This window comes from Danio rerio, chromosome 17 (assembly GCF_049306965.1).
Source record: "Danio rerio strain Tuebingen ecotype United States chromosome 17, GRCz12tu, whole genome shotgun sequence".
Lineage (NCBI taxonomy): Eukaryota > Metazoa > Chordata > Actinopteri > Cypriniformes > Danionidae > Danio > Danio rerio.
This window is the reverse complement of record NC_133192.1, coordinates 52,977,782-52,991,064: the sequence shown is the minus strand read 5'-3', so window position 1 is coordinate 52,991,064 and position 13,283 is coordinate 52,977,782. Positions and strand designations below refer to the sequence as shown.

At 37.6% G+C, this 13,283-nt stretch overlaps 2 protein-coding genes across 2 annotated transcripts in view; one reads left to right on the top strand and one right to left on the bottom strand.

The window, feature by feature from the left end:
- Positions 1-2,802, bottom strand: part of zgc:103755 — an 87,025-nt gene extending 84,223 nt beyond the window's left edge. Inside the window, exon 1 of the mRNA NM_001006009.2 lies at positions 2,750-2,802. The gene's annotated coding sequence lies outside the window, so the exon portion shown is untranslated. The remainder of the gene's footprint in view (positions 1-2,749) is intronic.
- Positions 2,803-2,897: 95 nt separating this feature from the next.
- pcare1 (photoreceptor cilium actin regulator 1) lies at positions 2,898-8,294 on the top strand. Its single transcript, XM_003200381.7, has 2 exons — positions 2,898-6,551; positions 7,868-8,294. Exons 1-2 carry the CDS (start codon positions 3,316-3,318, stop codon positions 7,998-8,000), a joined length of 3,369 nt encoding a protein of 1,122 aa, XP_003200429.2. The 5' UTR covers positions 2,898-3,315; the 3' UTR covers positions 8,001-8,294.
- The last annotated feature ends 4,989 nt before the right edge of the window (positions 8,295-13,283 follow it).

Sequence of the window (13,283 nt, the reverse complement as noted above, 5' to 3'; positions counted from 1 at the left end):
ATATGAATCATACAACACCAGTATTAAAAACTTGCCACACAGAAACCAGTGCAGTATTGACATTTAAGATGTATTTCATTAGGAAAGAGTCATTTCTTCTCCATTAGCGGTCTCACATGCATACGAAAATAGTCCAATTTGAAACCCTGAATGTCTCAATCTCAGTACCCAAACCTCTCCCAGTATAATTACTGTAAGCAGTCAACTTTCTCTTTAAAGATATGGGGGAGCAGATTTAGAGCTGCACGACAGTCAGAATCTATTGCAAAATAAGATCATCCATTCAATCATTTTCTTTTCGGCTTACTCCCTTTATTAATCTGGGGTCACCACAGCGGAATGAACCACTAACTTATCCAACACACGTTTTACGCAGATGCCCTTCTAGCTGCAACCCATCACTGGAAAACACCCATACACACTCATTCACACTCATACACTACGGCAAATTTAGCTTACCCAATTCACCTGTACCACATGTCTTTGGACTTGTGGGGGAAACATACGCCAACATGGGGAGAACATGCAAACTCCACACAGAAATGCCAACTGACCCAGCCAAGGCTCAAACCAGCAAACTTTTTGCTGTGAGGTGATCTTGCTACCCACTGCACCACCGTGATGCCCTAAAATAAAATAAAAGACAAATAATATAGTACTCTTAAATAATTTAATAATATAAAGGACCGGTTTTTAAAATAAAAATAAAAAATATTGGAACGTTTAGCAAATGCTGAATAAAAGATATTGATGTATTTTTATGAATTATATTTTATAAAGAAAAGCATTGAGAAATTTTCTTTATATGAAGGGTTTGTATATAAGGCCCATGAGTTTGAACTTGCTAAATGCAGCTTGAAAAGGCACTTAATGATCACATCCATTAATTAATTTAAGAAAATGTTAACATAAATCCCCCTGAATGTGAAGTGAAATGGTTTATTATGCACAGACCTGTCTTTGATTATCAGATTTAATAAACTACAACAATGGACATACAAGTATATAGTAGATGTGTACAATAGCAAATAAAGATAACCAGATTGGTAAACAAAGACAGAGTACAACAGGGTAGCACAAATAAATTAATTTATAAAACAATTATGAAACGACCAAAAACTGGCCGTTAGATATGCACAAAATGTATTAAATATCATGTTTTAACTACAATGGGGAGATTGAATCCAGCAGCAGATCCGAGATAGACTGGCCGAAGTAAAGCTGCCGATTCGAGTTTAAAACAACTACATTCTTTCCTGAAATGCTCTTAAAACTACATTTTGTGACACATTGGCTTGGAGTTTGTTTTTTTTTTTTTTGTTTTTTTTAACTTGCGGTTCTGCACAGCGGGATATTATCCATTGACTTTCGCTTAGCAGTTAGCACTAGCAGCCAGCAAATTTGAATTCTTGTTGTCCAATAGGATTTTTGCCCGCGCTGGGCATTCATAATGCGAGCAGATTACGTGCGACGGTTATTTTGTTTTACTGCTGTTCTGACGTTATTTTTGACAGAGGATGGACTTGAAGGACTCAAAGAAGCTGGAATATGCTCGTGAAGACGAAGCACAGACATTTAAATGATTTAATTATATAAAATGAACTCTATAAAAATTATGAAAAAATGTGTTCCATTTTAAAAACAGAAAAATTAATTATGATATGTATACTACCACTTTTACAAAAAAAACAAACTTTATCGACCACAAAAACTAGTCACACACATGCACAATTGGCTGCTTAAAATTTTATATATGTAGTCTTCCAATAAACATTTCATCTTAAGCATTTAAAAATATAAACCTTTACTTATGCCAAAAACAAGCCAACTGATTAAACAACTGCAACCTGATGAGGGAAACCTAAACATTCCCTAAAGTTTGTGAAAAAGGATTGATGAGGATTGAAATTAATTTTACCTGCTTTATATTGTAGGTTTAGTGAAGGGTCATTTGTGTCTCGCAGGACAAACATATGAGCAGCTTGTAATACACTATCAGATATGTTATTGAGGATGTATAATGTTGCTTTAGTGTAATTTAAACATTATTGAAGGTACATTTTTCAATAAACGACAATGTCCTATTTTGACACCACTCATTGCTTGAAGAGGTCACAGGGAGATCCAGAGCTTGCATTAATGCAGTGCTGCAGTGCACGAAACCTGTCAATTAGACAATTTTGTTGCACATAATTTTAGGAGTATGTCAAAATAATACTTTTAAACATTTTAGCTGCGGGGGGTAGTCATTTTAAATGTCATAAAAAAGGTGAAAATGTTAACGTAAACATAACATTTATAACTTAAAAAATAGCAGTTTCCAAGTTAAGTTCCAATAAAGTAAAAAAAAAAAAAAAAATTATATCGGAAATTCTTAATTATTTCTCTATTAAGATTATGTCTGCCTAAACAAGTTTATTTGTCGGCACTCCCATCTAGCATTGACGTCAGAGAGACTATCAGCATCTATAGCTGAATCTTCTTCCGTGTCACACTTCTTGTTCTTGTGTCACCATGCTAATGCAACACTATCAGAATCAGAGCATCGGAACTGTGCGAAGGTTATTATTATCACTACACTTACTAAGATCTGAACAGTGTAATATCTCAACAATGTATCCACAATAAAATATATTTGAAGAATAAACATTAGTTTGCTTATTTAAAAATTAAAACAAGATGCAAAAGGCCAAGAGGAGTATTTAAATGTGTATACAGGACTTAAGGACTTAAGGAGTTTTGGACCTACTTTTCTTGAAGAAATGTTGAGAAAGCCAAACAGGGACACCGGGTCTGAGCTATAAAAAGCTACCTGAAAACAACCGTGATTACCCTAATGAGCTTAAAGTGTTGTGGCAGTGTGTTTTATTTGCTAGGTGACATATGTGCATGCTTAGGACTACGCTCAAATCCTCACTAATCTCTTCAGCTGCTCGTCCTCCTGAAGGCACAGAGTGCTTGACAATGCTTGCTTCAAAAGGACTATAACAATTTTTTTTATCAGCGGTGGAATATATATATATATATATATATATATATATATTTTTTTTTTTGTTCTTTTTTTTATTCTAACTAAATGCAAAAGGACTTTTTTGGCACTTAAATTGGTTTTTCGTCAATGTGTAACTACTGTGGTTTTCTAGGATAAATAAGACAGTCAAATATGGAGTAACTGTGTGTCTGGTAGAGTGTTCTGAAAATGCAAAGTGCACCTGTTGATTCTAAAACATCCTGGAGTCAGATGGAGTGGTCTGCCTCCATGTGTTTGTTGGACTTTAATTCTGCAAAAAACCAGTGAACTACAATCTATCTGAAATGGGCTGCTCTCCCTCACGGGGGAGAACACTACTTCCAGGGACTCACGAGAGCCCAGGAGAAACACAGTCTCATAATGGAAGCATTGGAGACTCAGAGAGAGGCAACTCAACAGCTCGACCATACGAAAGGAAATTCTCTACAGCTGAGTGTGAAGCTGATGGAGCTGCTTCTGCCAAACTTAGTACACAGGAAATTAACATCAATATATTATCTCAAGCTAAGGAAAAACAAGAAGAAAAACGAGAGGATTGTGAGAAAAAAGGAGGAAAGAAGTCAAAGAAGAGCACTAAAAGCGTAAGAGTAAACAAGAGGAAAGAAAAAGAAATAAAGCTTGTTCAAGAAAAGGTTGACTTTCCCGAGGAACTTGTGAAGGCACATCAAGCAGCATATGGATATCTTAACCCTAGTATCACTAAATATGAAGATCTTTTAGGATTACTCGATCATGCAGCTCAAACGCAAATTTCCTTGCAACCTATGGTGGCGTTCATGGTCTTACGCTATGAGGAAATAAACAAAGGGTTGCAGGAAATAGTAGAAGAGGGAGAGGCTATGTTTAAAGGAAATGGTGAGCATCTGGCTTGGCCGTGTGAAAAAAATAAATCATCATACAATGCAAAAAATGCCACCACTTCTACCTGCAGTGATCCCCCACCAGACTTGCTACAACAGCTCCTTCAGTACACCGTGCAAAGGATGCGTCAAGTGGGTCAATCGGTGTGTGGAATTGGAGACACCGCACTTGAGGAAGCGGTAGAATATTTTTCTTCCATCACTGACATTCTAGATGAGAAGCTTAGAGCAAAACGTGCATCAGAGTCTAGATTAATGTGGTTGCTCTCTCGGATTGAGGCAGCCTCACAGAAAAAACCTAGCCCGGAAGACTCTGCACTGTTTAGTGAAGACAGTGGACTTGGGGCAGAAAGTGAGTCGTTGGCAGGTTCAGACAGACAACGCCAACGCAGAGAAAGCTCTGAGTCATCTGGAACCATTTGTGCTACAATAAGTAGCCCTTGTGGTTTTACACCAATTCAGAGAGGCTCATACCGAGGCCGACTACTCAAAACGATGAGCAGCAGCAGCTCCCTAAACTCTTTAGACTCAACTTGCACGATTACAGCAAAAGACAAAAAGGACACAGACTCACTGCTGGGCTCTGTCTCCTTGGATGAAGGTGATTTCACGAATGGTAGTGAAAAGGTGAAATGGAATGAAAAAAGAAGTAAGCAATCAGAAGCTTCTACTTCAGAGCTTAGACAACCACGTCGCTTGCCAGCAAAGAGAATAGAAAACCCACAAAATGTTGAAATGACATTAAAGCTGAAAGATGCCATTAGTGGCCGAATTCGTTTTTTGCCAACCCAAGGCCCTGGAGAAAAGGCAAAACAGACAGAGAGCCCAAAGAGCAGTAGCCAACAGTGGGCTGAGGATGGTGATAAAAGTTCTAAAAGACCCCAAACAGCTGCCTCTAGAACATCCAAGAAGAAGACCACAGTTACTAAAAGATCGAGGTCAGCAGACTCTCTTCGTAATAAAGCAGAAGATCCAACACTCATTGAACTTGAGAGAACTCAAAAGGAGCTCAATCAAAAGCTGGAAAGGATGACAAAGGTTAAGGGGGAAGGAAATAAAAGGCAGTGTTCCTCAAAAAAATTTCTACCATGCCAAACACAAAACATTTCATCAGTTACTGACAGGCAGCGATCTTTGACCAGGAATATTTTCTCTCCAAGTAATCAAAGGAAGGCATGCAATGCAAAAGTGGAGCAAGCAACTACGCAGAATGGTACAGAGAAAATGGATAATGAAAAGGGAAAGGAAAAAGACAAGAAAGCTCCACCTGTTAAAGGGTCTGTTAAGATAATACCTGTGCCAAGTCCTCCACCATCACCCCGCCAATCATCGGGATTGTACAGGGAGAGGAATTCTGTTCAAAAACTGATTGATACTTTTAGTCAGGGATTAGAAGAAAGCAAGCAGGTCCCAGAAAGTGTGAAAATTCTTGGACCACTTAAGGGTGTAAGAAAGTGTGGTGTTCCAATTATTCCAGGTTTAGGTCCCTCTGGCACATCAGCATTCATTGATAATAGTATACTTTGTGGTCAAGGAGAGTCACAATGCTCAGAAAGGACAGATGATCTTGACATTGACAATCTGCCACCCCCTCCACTTGAGGTAATCATGGATAATTCCTTTGAAAATGTACAGACAAATGCAAAAAGTGAAAACATAAGCAGGGGCCGATCCACCCTTACAAAAAAGACTGCAATGTCCCAAAAGTTACGAGCCTCTCTGCTGTCTGTCACAGTGCTACCTAGTAGAGGAAATTTATGTAAGGGTCCTGTAAGCATGTCACAAGTTTGTTCCACACAGAATGATACAAGGGAAGTTGTGAAGGGTGCTCACCATGATTCAAGCCACGAAACAGACACAGAAAGTGAAGAGGCAGCCTCCCTTTACAAACAATCAAGAAAAATAATACATTTAAGACATTCTTCTGACTCACCGATGGAGAAAAATACATCTGAGCAAGACAACAGGCAGCTTTCTTCTTCCTGCCGAAGTGATGTAGGAGAACAAAAGGACAACAGTACCAATGAGACAATGCCAAATAGTGCCTGTAGAAGCCAAAACCCTCTCACTTCACCTATATCCAGGACTCGTGTGTTACCATCCACACCTCTGTTACATCGGAGACTTCCTAGTCCCCCAGTATTGAAAAGCCAGCCCTCTTCTTCAACTTCATCTAGTCCTCCTATAAATCGTAAACTCCCCTCTACACCTTCTGCTGGACAACGTACACTGCCAAGTACTCCTTTAATGCAACAAGAACACACGCCCATCACGATGACAGGGGTCACCTACCCCTTTAAGGCACCATCACCTCCTGCTTCTCCAAAAGTGCAGCGATGGTCCAGAGAAAATAGTACTGAGGATACTTCAAGAGTTTTTAGTAATGCACGATCAGTGTTTTGCCCAGCCTCATCGTCCTTATTTGAGGCTCAGTCCGTTCCTACACCTAAGCCACCTCAAGCATGGACCTCCACTGGTAGCAATGTTTTGCCTCGTCCTTGGGGTGAGCGGGGTCGGCTGCCAGTGTCTGCACGAGGGCCCCAGCCATTCATCCGCCGCAGCCAGTCAGACAGAAGACCCAGTCTAAGCATGTCATCCAGGGTGCCAGTCATCTCTGTGGCAGAGACATGTGGGAGTGAACCAGCAATTTGCACCCATGGGTAAGTCGTTAGCCCAAAGCTCAACCTCCAACCAGGACATACACACATACACTATGGACAATTTAGCTTACCCAATTCACCTATAGCACATGTCTTTGGACTGTGGGGGAAAACAGAGTACCCAGAGGAAACCCACGCCAACAGGGGGAGAACATGCAATGTCCACACAGAAATGCCAACTGACCCAGAGGTGACAGTGCTAACAATCAAGCCACCGTGCCGCCCCAGGACAGTAATCATGTTTAGCAATTAGGCAATGAAAATACTATATAAATATGTAAACATTTTGTTCTCAATTTATCAGTAATGCTGTGGATCTTTTGGGCATCACAACTTATGCCATGGCTTCTGCTTTCATGTTTTTTTGTAGTACTGGCGCTACGTCAAAAACCAATTTGACCTCGTCACTGCTTGTAGTTCACTTAAAGCTGAAAATGTACTCATTACTTACTCATTTACTCAAGTAGTCCAAACCTTTATGGTTTACTTTCTATTGAACACAAATGATATTTCAAAGAAAGCTTAAAACCAGTAAGCATTAACTTCCATACTAGGACAAAATATGGGCCAGCCAAGTAAATCGCGTCTGAGCCCGATTCAGAGCCCTCATACTTAAACAATCTGGAAAATGGGCCTACGCATGGTTCGGATGGCATAGTGTGAGTACGCCCATAGCTAATCCAGGGGTGTCCAAACTTGGTCTTGGAGAGCCAGTGTCCTGGAGAGTTTACCTCCAACCCTAATCAAACACTATTTCAGTCCTGGCTGGGCCGGTTAGCATTTCTGTGTAGAATTGTTTATGTTGTCCCCGTGTGTGTAATGTGTGTGTATGGGTGTTTCCCAGTACTCTGTTGTGGCTTGTTCGTTTATTCCAGTTTATTCTTGGTTTATTTTTATTCCGCTGCGCTGTATATAAAATAAAGCAATTAATATATTTAGCATATTTTGAATGCAACATTCTTACATTTTGCTTTGTAGAACAAGTGTTCCATATGATGGCCCTTTTTTAAATATACATGACTTTTATGCAACAAAAGATGCTCATTTTGTATATGTGTATAAAGTAAAGGAAGGATGGTAGGTTTATGATGATACCAGAGAAACTGAACTGTAACTAACTTGAGGAAACATGAAATATCTATAACTGTTTGACTGCTCTATAGACACTCTTTCTTCCCTCACATACATTATAATACACATGCTAATCCCTGACAGCTAAGCTCTCAATGACTTGCTGTTGGCCAGTGCTAACCAGCGCTAGCCCACTTCTCTAATCCTTCCATTCGTTAATGTGCTTATTTTGTTTTGCCCGACAGGTTGGAAGAAGGACCAGTCAGAGAAGACAAAATAAGGAGTGAGCAAACCGAAATCCGAAGTGCAGTTCGATCTGTTTCACATCCAGACTTGTGTATCGTGGGTCAGGGTTTACAGAGGGAATGGGAGAAATGACGCTGGAACAAGAGAGATTATGGATTAGCAAACCGTGGATTGGATTAAAGCCTTCTCTTCCTGCTGGGGAATGAAATAGCTGTTTCTTAGAAGGCCTTTTCATTTTTACTCCCAATCATTGTGATTCTTTCAGCTTTAGTGTGGACTCTCTTTGGAAAAGTTGCCTCAATTGATTTGATCTAATTTGTTCAGACAATGTTTTGTATTGTTAATATAACATGTTGGCCTTTTATATTTGTATTCCTAAATATATGACGAATAAATAATAAATAAAGATTTATCACAAAAAAGTTACTTTTTGTATATAATGAGGGTTATTTTATCCATCAGGCAATCACTTTGTCTAGATTTATTGTCTGAAAAATATTGTTCAACTTTCAGCTACTCGACTGGAGATAAGTGTTGATGCATTGCTAGGATATTAAGTTATGACTATTCACTATCTTCCTATTTTATTGGGACTTATAATAACTGATCATTTCTCTTCAAGAAATATTGATTTAATAATTAATTATCATTTATTATAAAGGTAGTAATATTTGTAGTAGTAGTAAATAGCATTAATAATTTCATAACAAAATAAATGCACAATAAAATCAAATTACTAATTTGTCTACGAAATTAGATAAATTACATTATAAAAATCAATAAGAATACAAATTTATTTTCTAATTCAATTGTCAATAAACATTTTGACAAAATAAAAATGGTTCCAACAGACTTAAAAAGTGAAAACAGCACAAAATAAAAATTTCTGGAGAAAATTAAACTAACTGTTGTCTTTTAAACAAATAGTTCTGTTTCTACAAAGTCTAGATTTATAACAATCAATATCTATAGCAATCAAAAAATAAAATAATCATGTTTACAACATTTCCGGTCAATGTTAGAAATTATTTTTGGATCAGTCATTCATTCATTCGTTGATTTTCTTTTCAGCTTAGTCCCTTTATTAGTCTGGGGTTGCCACAGTGGAATGAACCGCCAACTTATCCAGCATATGTTTCACGCAGCGGATGACCTTACAGCTGCAACCCATCACTTGGAAACACCCATACACACTCATTCACAAACACATACACTACGAACTATTTTAGCTTACCCAGTTCACCTATAGTGCATGTCTTTGGACTGTGGGGGAAACCTGGAGCACTCAGAGGAAACCCACGCAAACACAGTGAGAACATTATTATTATTAAAGTCAAAATAACTGAAACAATAAAAGCATGCATAGACCTACATTTGTATAGACTTCTGTCTGTCCAAATATCATGAAGTAATTGCAATGCCTTATTAGCCATATCCTTTCCCTATGTTAAACACTGATTATTCATAAATTTTCCTTCAACTTAGTTCCTTTTTTCCTTCAACCAACTGCCAATTTATCTAGCATATGTTCTACATAACAGATGCCCTTCCAATGGGAAACATCCACACCCTCATTTATTCTCGTACACTACAGCCAATTTAGTTTATTCAAATCACCTATAGCTCAAGTCTTTAGACTGTGGGGGGAACCGGAGGACTCGGAGGAAACCCACGTGAACATGGGAAGAAATACCAACTGACCCAACCAAGGCTTGAACCAGCGACCTTTCTGCTGTGAGGCGACAGCACTACTTACTGTTCCACCGCATCACCTATTCTTTTTTTTTTTTTTTTGCATTATACATTATATTGGCTTTTAAATGTATCTTTATTTTTCCCTATTTGTTTATTTTCTGTGTTGTGCTGTACATGATGATGCATTTGCTTATTTAGTTGTCATATGACAATATAGAATTATTATTTCAAAGGCTATATAAAAAGGATTTAACTGTATTCTCAAATGCAAGAAAGCACTTCAACTGTAGTCTGTATATACTTAAATTGTATGTATGCAGAAATTGGCTACATGTAAAAAAAAATGTGTTACATAAATATGTTGTCTTTAAACGTTTTTTATGTATTTACAAAGACAATAAATTAAATTTAACATCATAAAGATGGTATGATTGTTTTACACTAATTAATTGCTACTATGTATTGGAACAGTTACACTGACAATGAGCTTCCACAAGAGGGAGAGCTCACACTGCACAAACATTACTGTGTTGCTTATTCAAAGGAATGGTAATGTACATCAGCAAAGCCCAGGAAAACAGGCCAAAATGTGAAGGCAGTACAGTCTTTGAAGTAGCGGGGAGTAAACACTGACAGCAACCATCTTCACACTCATGAACAATGAAACCAGAAGTCTTTGTTACCAGTGTTTGTTTTGTTTCTTTCTTTTCTCACAGCAAGAAGGTCGCTGGTTTGAACCTCAGCTCAGTTGGCGTTTCCATGTGGAGTTTGCATGTCTCCCTGCATTCGTGTGGGTTTCCTCCGGGGGCTCCGGCTTCCCCTACAGTCCAAAGACATGCGGTACAAGTGAGTTGGGTTGGCTAAATTGTCTGTAGTGTATGAGTGTGTATGGATGTTTCACAGAAATGGGTTGCGGCCGGAAGGGCATCTACTGCGTAAAACATTTTCTGGATAAGTTGGCGGTTTATTCCGCTGTGGCGATCCCAGATTAAAAAAGGGATTAAGCCAAAAAGAAAATGAATGAATGAATGAATGAATGAATGAATGAATGAATGAATGAATGAATGAATGAATGAATGAATGAATGAATGAACAATTGTACTGTGTCAGTTTACTGCTGGATTTTTTAAAATCCCTGTCAAAACCACCAATGAGGAGGTAAACAAATCATATATACACACGCTTAAGACATGCTCTATGACACAATTTCCCACTGAAAACAGTAAAAACATAGTCAACCATTTGGTAGAGGGGCAGTCAAAGGGTTAATATGGTATAAATACAGCACTACAAAATACAAAAGAGAGAACTTGACTTAGAAGGCCACTTACCTATTCAGTAATGATATGTTCAGCTTTAGTTTAAAATGTGCTTATTATGCAGCCTCTGTTGCCATCTTGCGGTGGAACGTCAACCGTCTTTGCTCTGCTCAGTATGACAGGCTGATGGCCGCTAATGTGCTTAGCCACGGAAATCATGAATAATTAAAATAGGCACTATCCTTATTAATAAACTGCATAGTTCCAATCTAAACAACTACATTCTTGCCTTAAAAAAGCCTCAAAAGTACATTATGTTATCCAACAGCTGCAATATTTGTAGTCCTCTGCTTGCCACGTGTGAGCGGATTAATACACATGCAAGAAGAGGCTGTAAGACTGCCGATATTACTTTATTATCTTACGTCTATCAGCCAATCAGATTTGAGAGCCAGATAGAACTGTTGTTTGTATATATATATATATATATATATATATATATATATATATATATATATATATATATATATATATATATATATATACAGTTGAAGTCAGAATTATTAGCCCCCCTGAATTAGTAGCACCCCTGTTTATTTTTTTCCCCAATTTCTGTTTAATGGAGGGAAGATAGCTTCAGCACATTTCTAAGCGTAATAGTTTTAAACACTTATTTCTAATAACTGATTTATTTTATCTTTGCCATGATGACAATAAATAATATTTTACTAGATATTTTTCAAGAAACTTCTATACAGCTTATAGTGACATTCAAAGGCTTCACTAGGTTAATAAGGTGAACTAGGCAGGTTAGGGTAATTAGGCAAGTTATTCTATAACGATGGTTTGTTCTGTAGACTATTGAAAATAAAATTAGTTTAAAGGGGTTAATAATTTTGTCCCAAAAATGGTTTTTAAAAAATTAATAACTGCTTTTATTCTAGCCGAAATAAAACAAATAAGACTTTCTCCAGAAGACAAAATCATATCAGACATACTGTGAAAATTTCCTTGCTCTGTTCAAAATCATTTGGGAAATATTTAAAAAAGAGAAAAAAAATCGAAAGAGGGCTAATAATTCTGACTTCAACTGTATATATATATATATATATATATATATATATATATATATATATATATATATATATATATATATATATATATATATATATATATTTCATTGTGACAATAGGAACTAATAATGTCTGTGTTGTTGGAGAGGGAACCTGTTTGAGTGTGGCACTGTCAATGTTGTGAGTGACAGAGAAGTTTTGGATTAAATTGAGTTAGACAGTTATCATGGTCTCAGTGATTCTCTTTACAGGTGAAGAAAGTAACTTTAAACATGGTGGCAGCGGTGGGTACAAAGACTTGATGTACGAAGACTTGCGTGGAAATCATACTAAAACATTGCGTACGCACTGTTGTAAATGTGCGTACGCAGAAAAAAAATTCAGATGTATGAAACACTGTGTACGCCGAATCTCACGCATATTCTGTCTGTACATCTGAATGAACGTGAAACTGAGCGCAACATGCATGAGCACAAAACCCCTCTCTGCCTATGATATATGCTAATGATTCTACTTTGGCAAAACCCAACGAAAAAGCAATGGCAAAAGCAAGCAAAAAGAGAAACTTTGAACAGAATGTGAATTGGAGGTGCTGCTTTCGGAGGTAGACCGGAGAAAAACGGTTTTATTTGCAAGTTTGTCCTCTATAGAATTAATAACAAAAGAAAAAATAGAGTGGGGAGAGTTTTTTTTTTTTTTATAGTGGGGAGAGTTTAGCTGATGCGATTAACACAGTTGGGTCTGATCATCGCACTGAGTGGATTAAAAAAGAAATAGTGAGATATATAGGTGAAAAATTTTGCAGTGTCTTTAACAGCCTAAGTGGCGTAGCTAGTTAAACACATGGCAACATGTTTTGACACGTTCAAGCATGAACTCTGTTCGAATCCAGCGGCTGATAAACTTTCTCTTTTTTTTTCCCCCGCTACATATCAGATTTCGCCTATATACTCTTTATCATGAGAAAGACAAGTAGGAATCATTAATAAGTCTGTGCATCAAATTTAATTTGCACATTTATTGAATAGAAATGTTTCTGATTCATGTATACCAGTTCATCCTCAGATGGTGCCTTTATAGAAATGTGCGTGCAGTAGATTGCTCCAATTACATTGGGAAAACCAGCGACCGCTGCAAATTGCGCTTTAATGATTGGATGGTTAACTGTATGGTATGAAAACCTTATATACTAGACATGTGGATGAACCTGTCTCATACAGCTGAGAAGACACTTTGTAGAGTGCAATTTAACACAACTGCCTCTAGGAGTCGCCAATGGAAATAAAACAGACACGCACAACAAATGTGCGTGGAGCTGCACACATTCCCACTTTCAGTTTATTGTTAGTTAATCCAAACGTGAGCGATTCTGAGCGTAAAACCTGGCG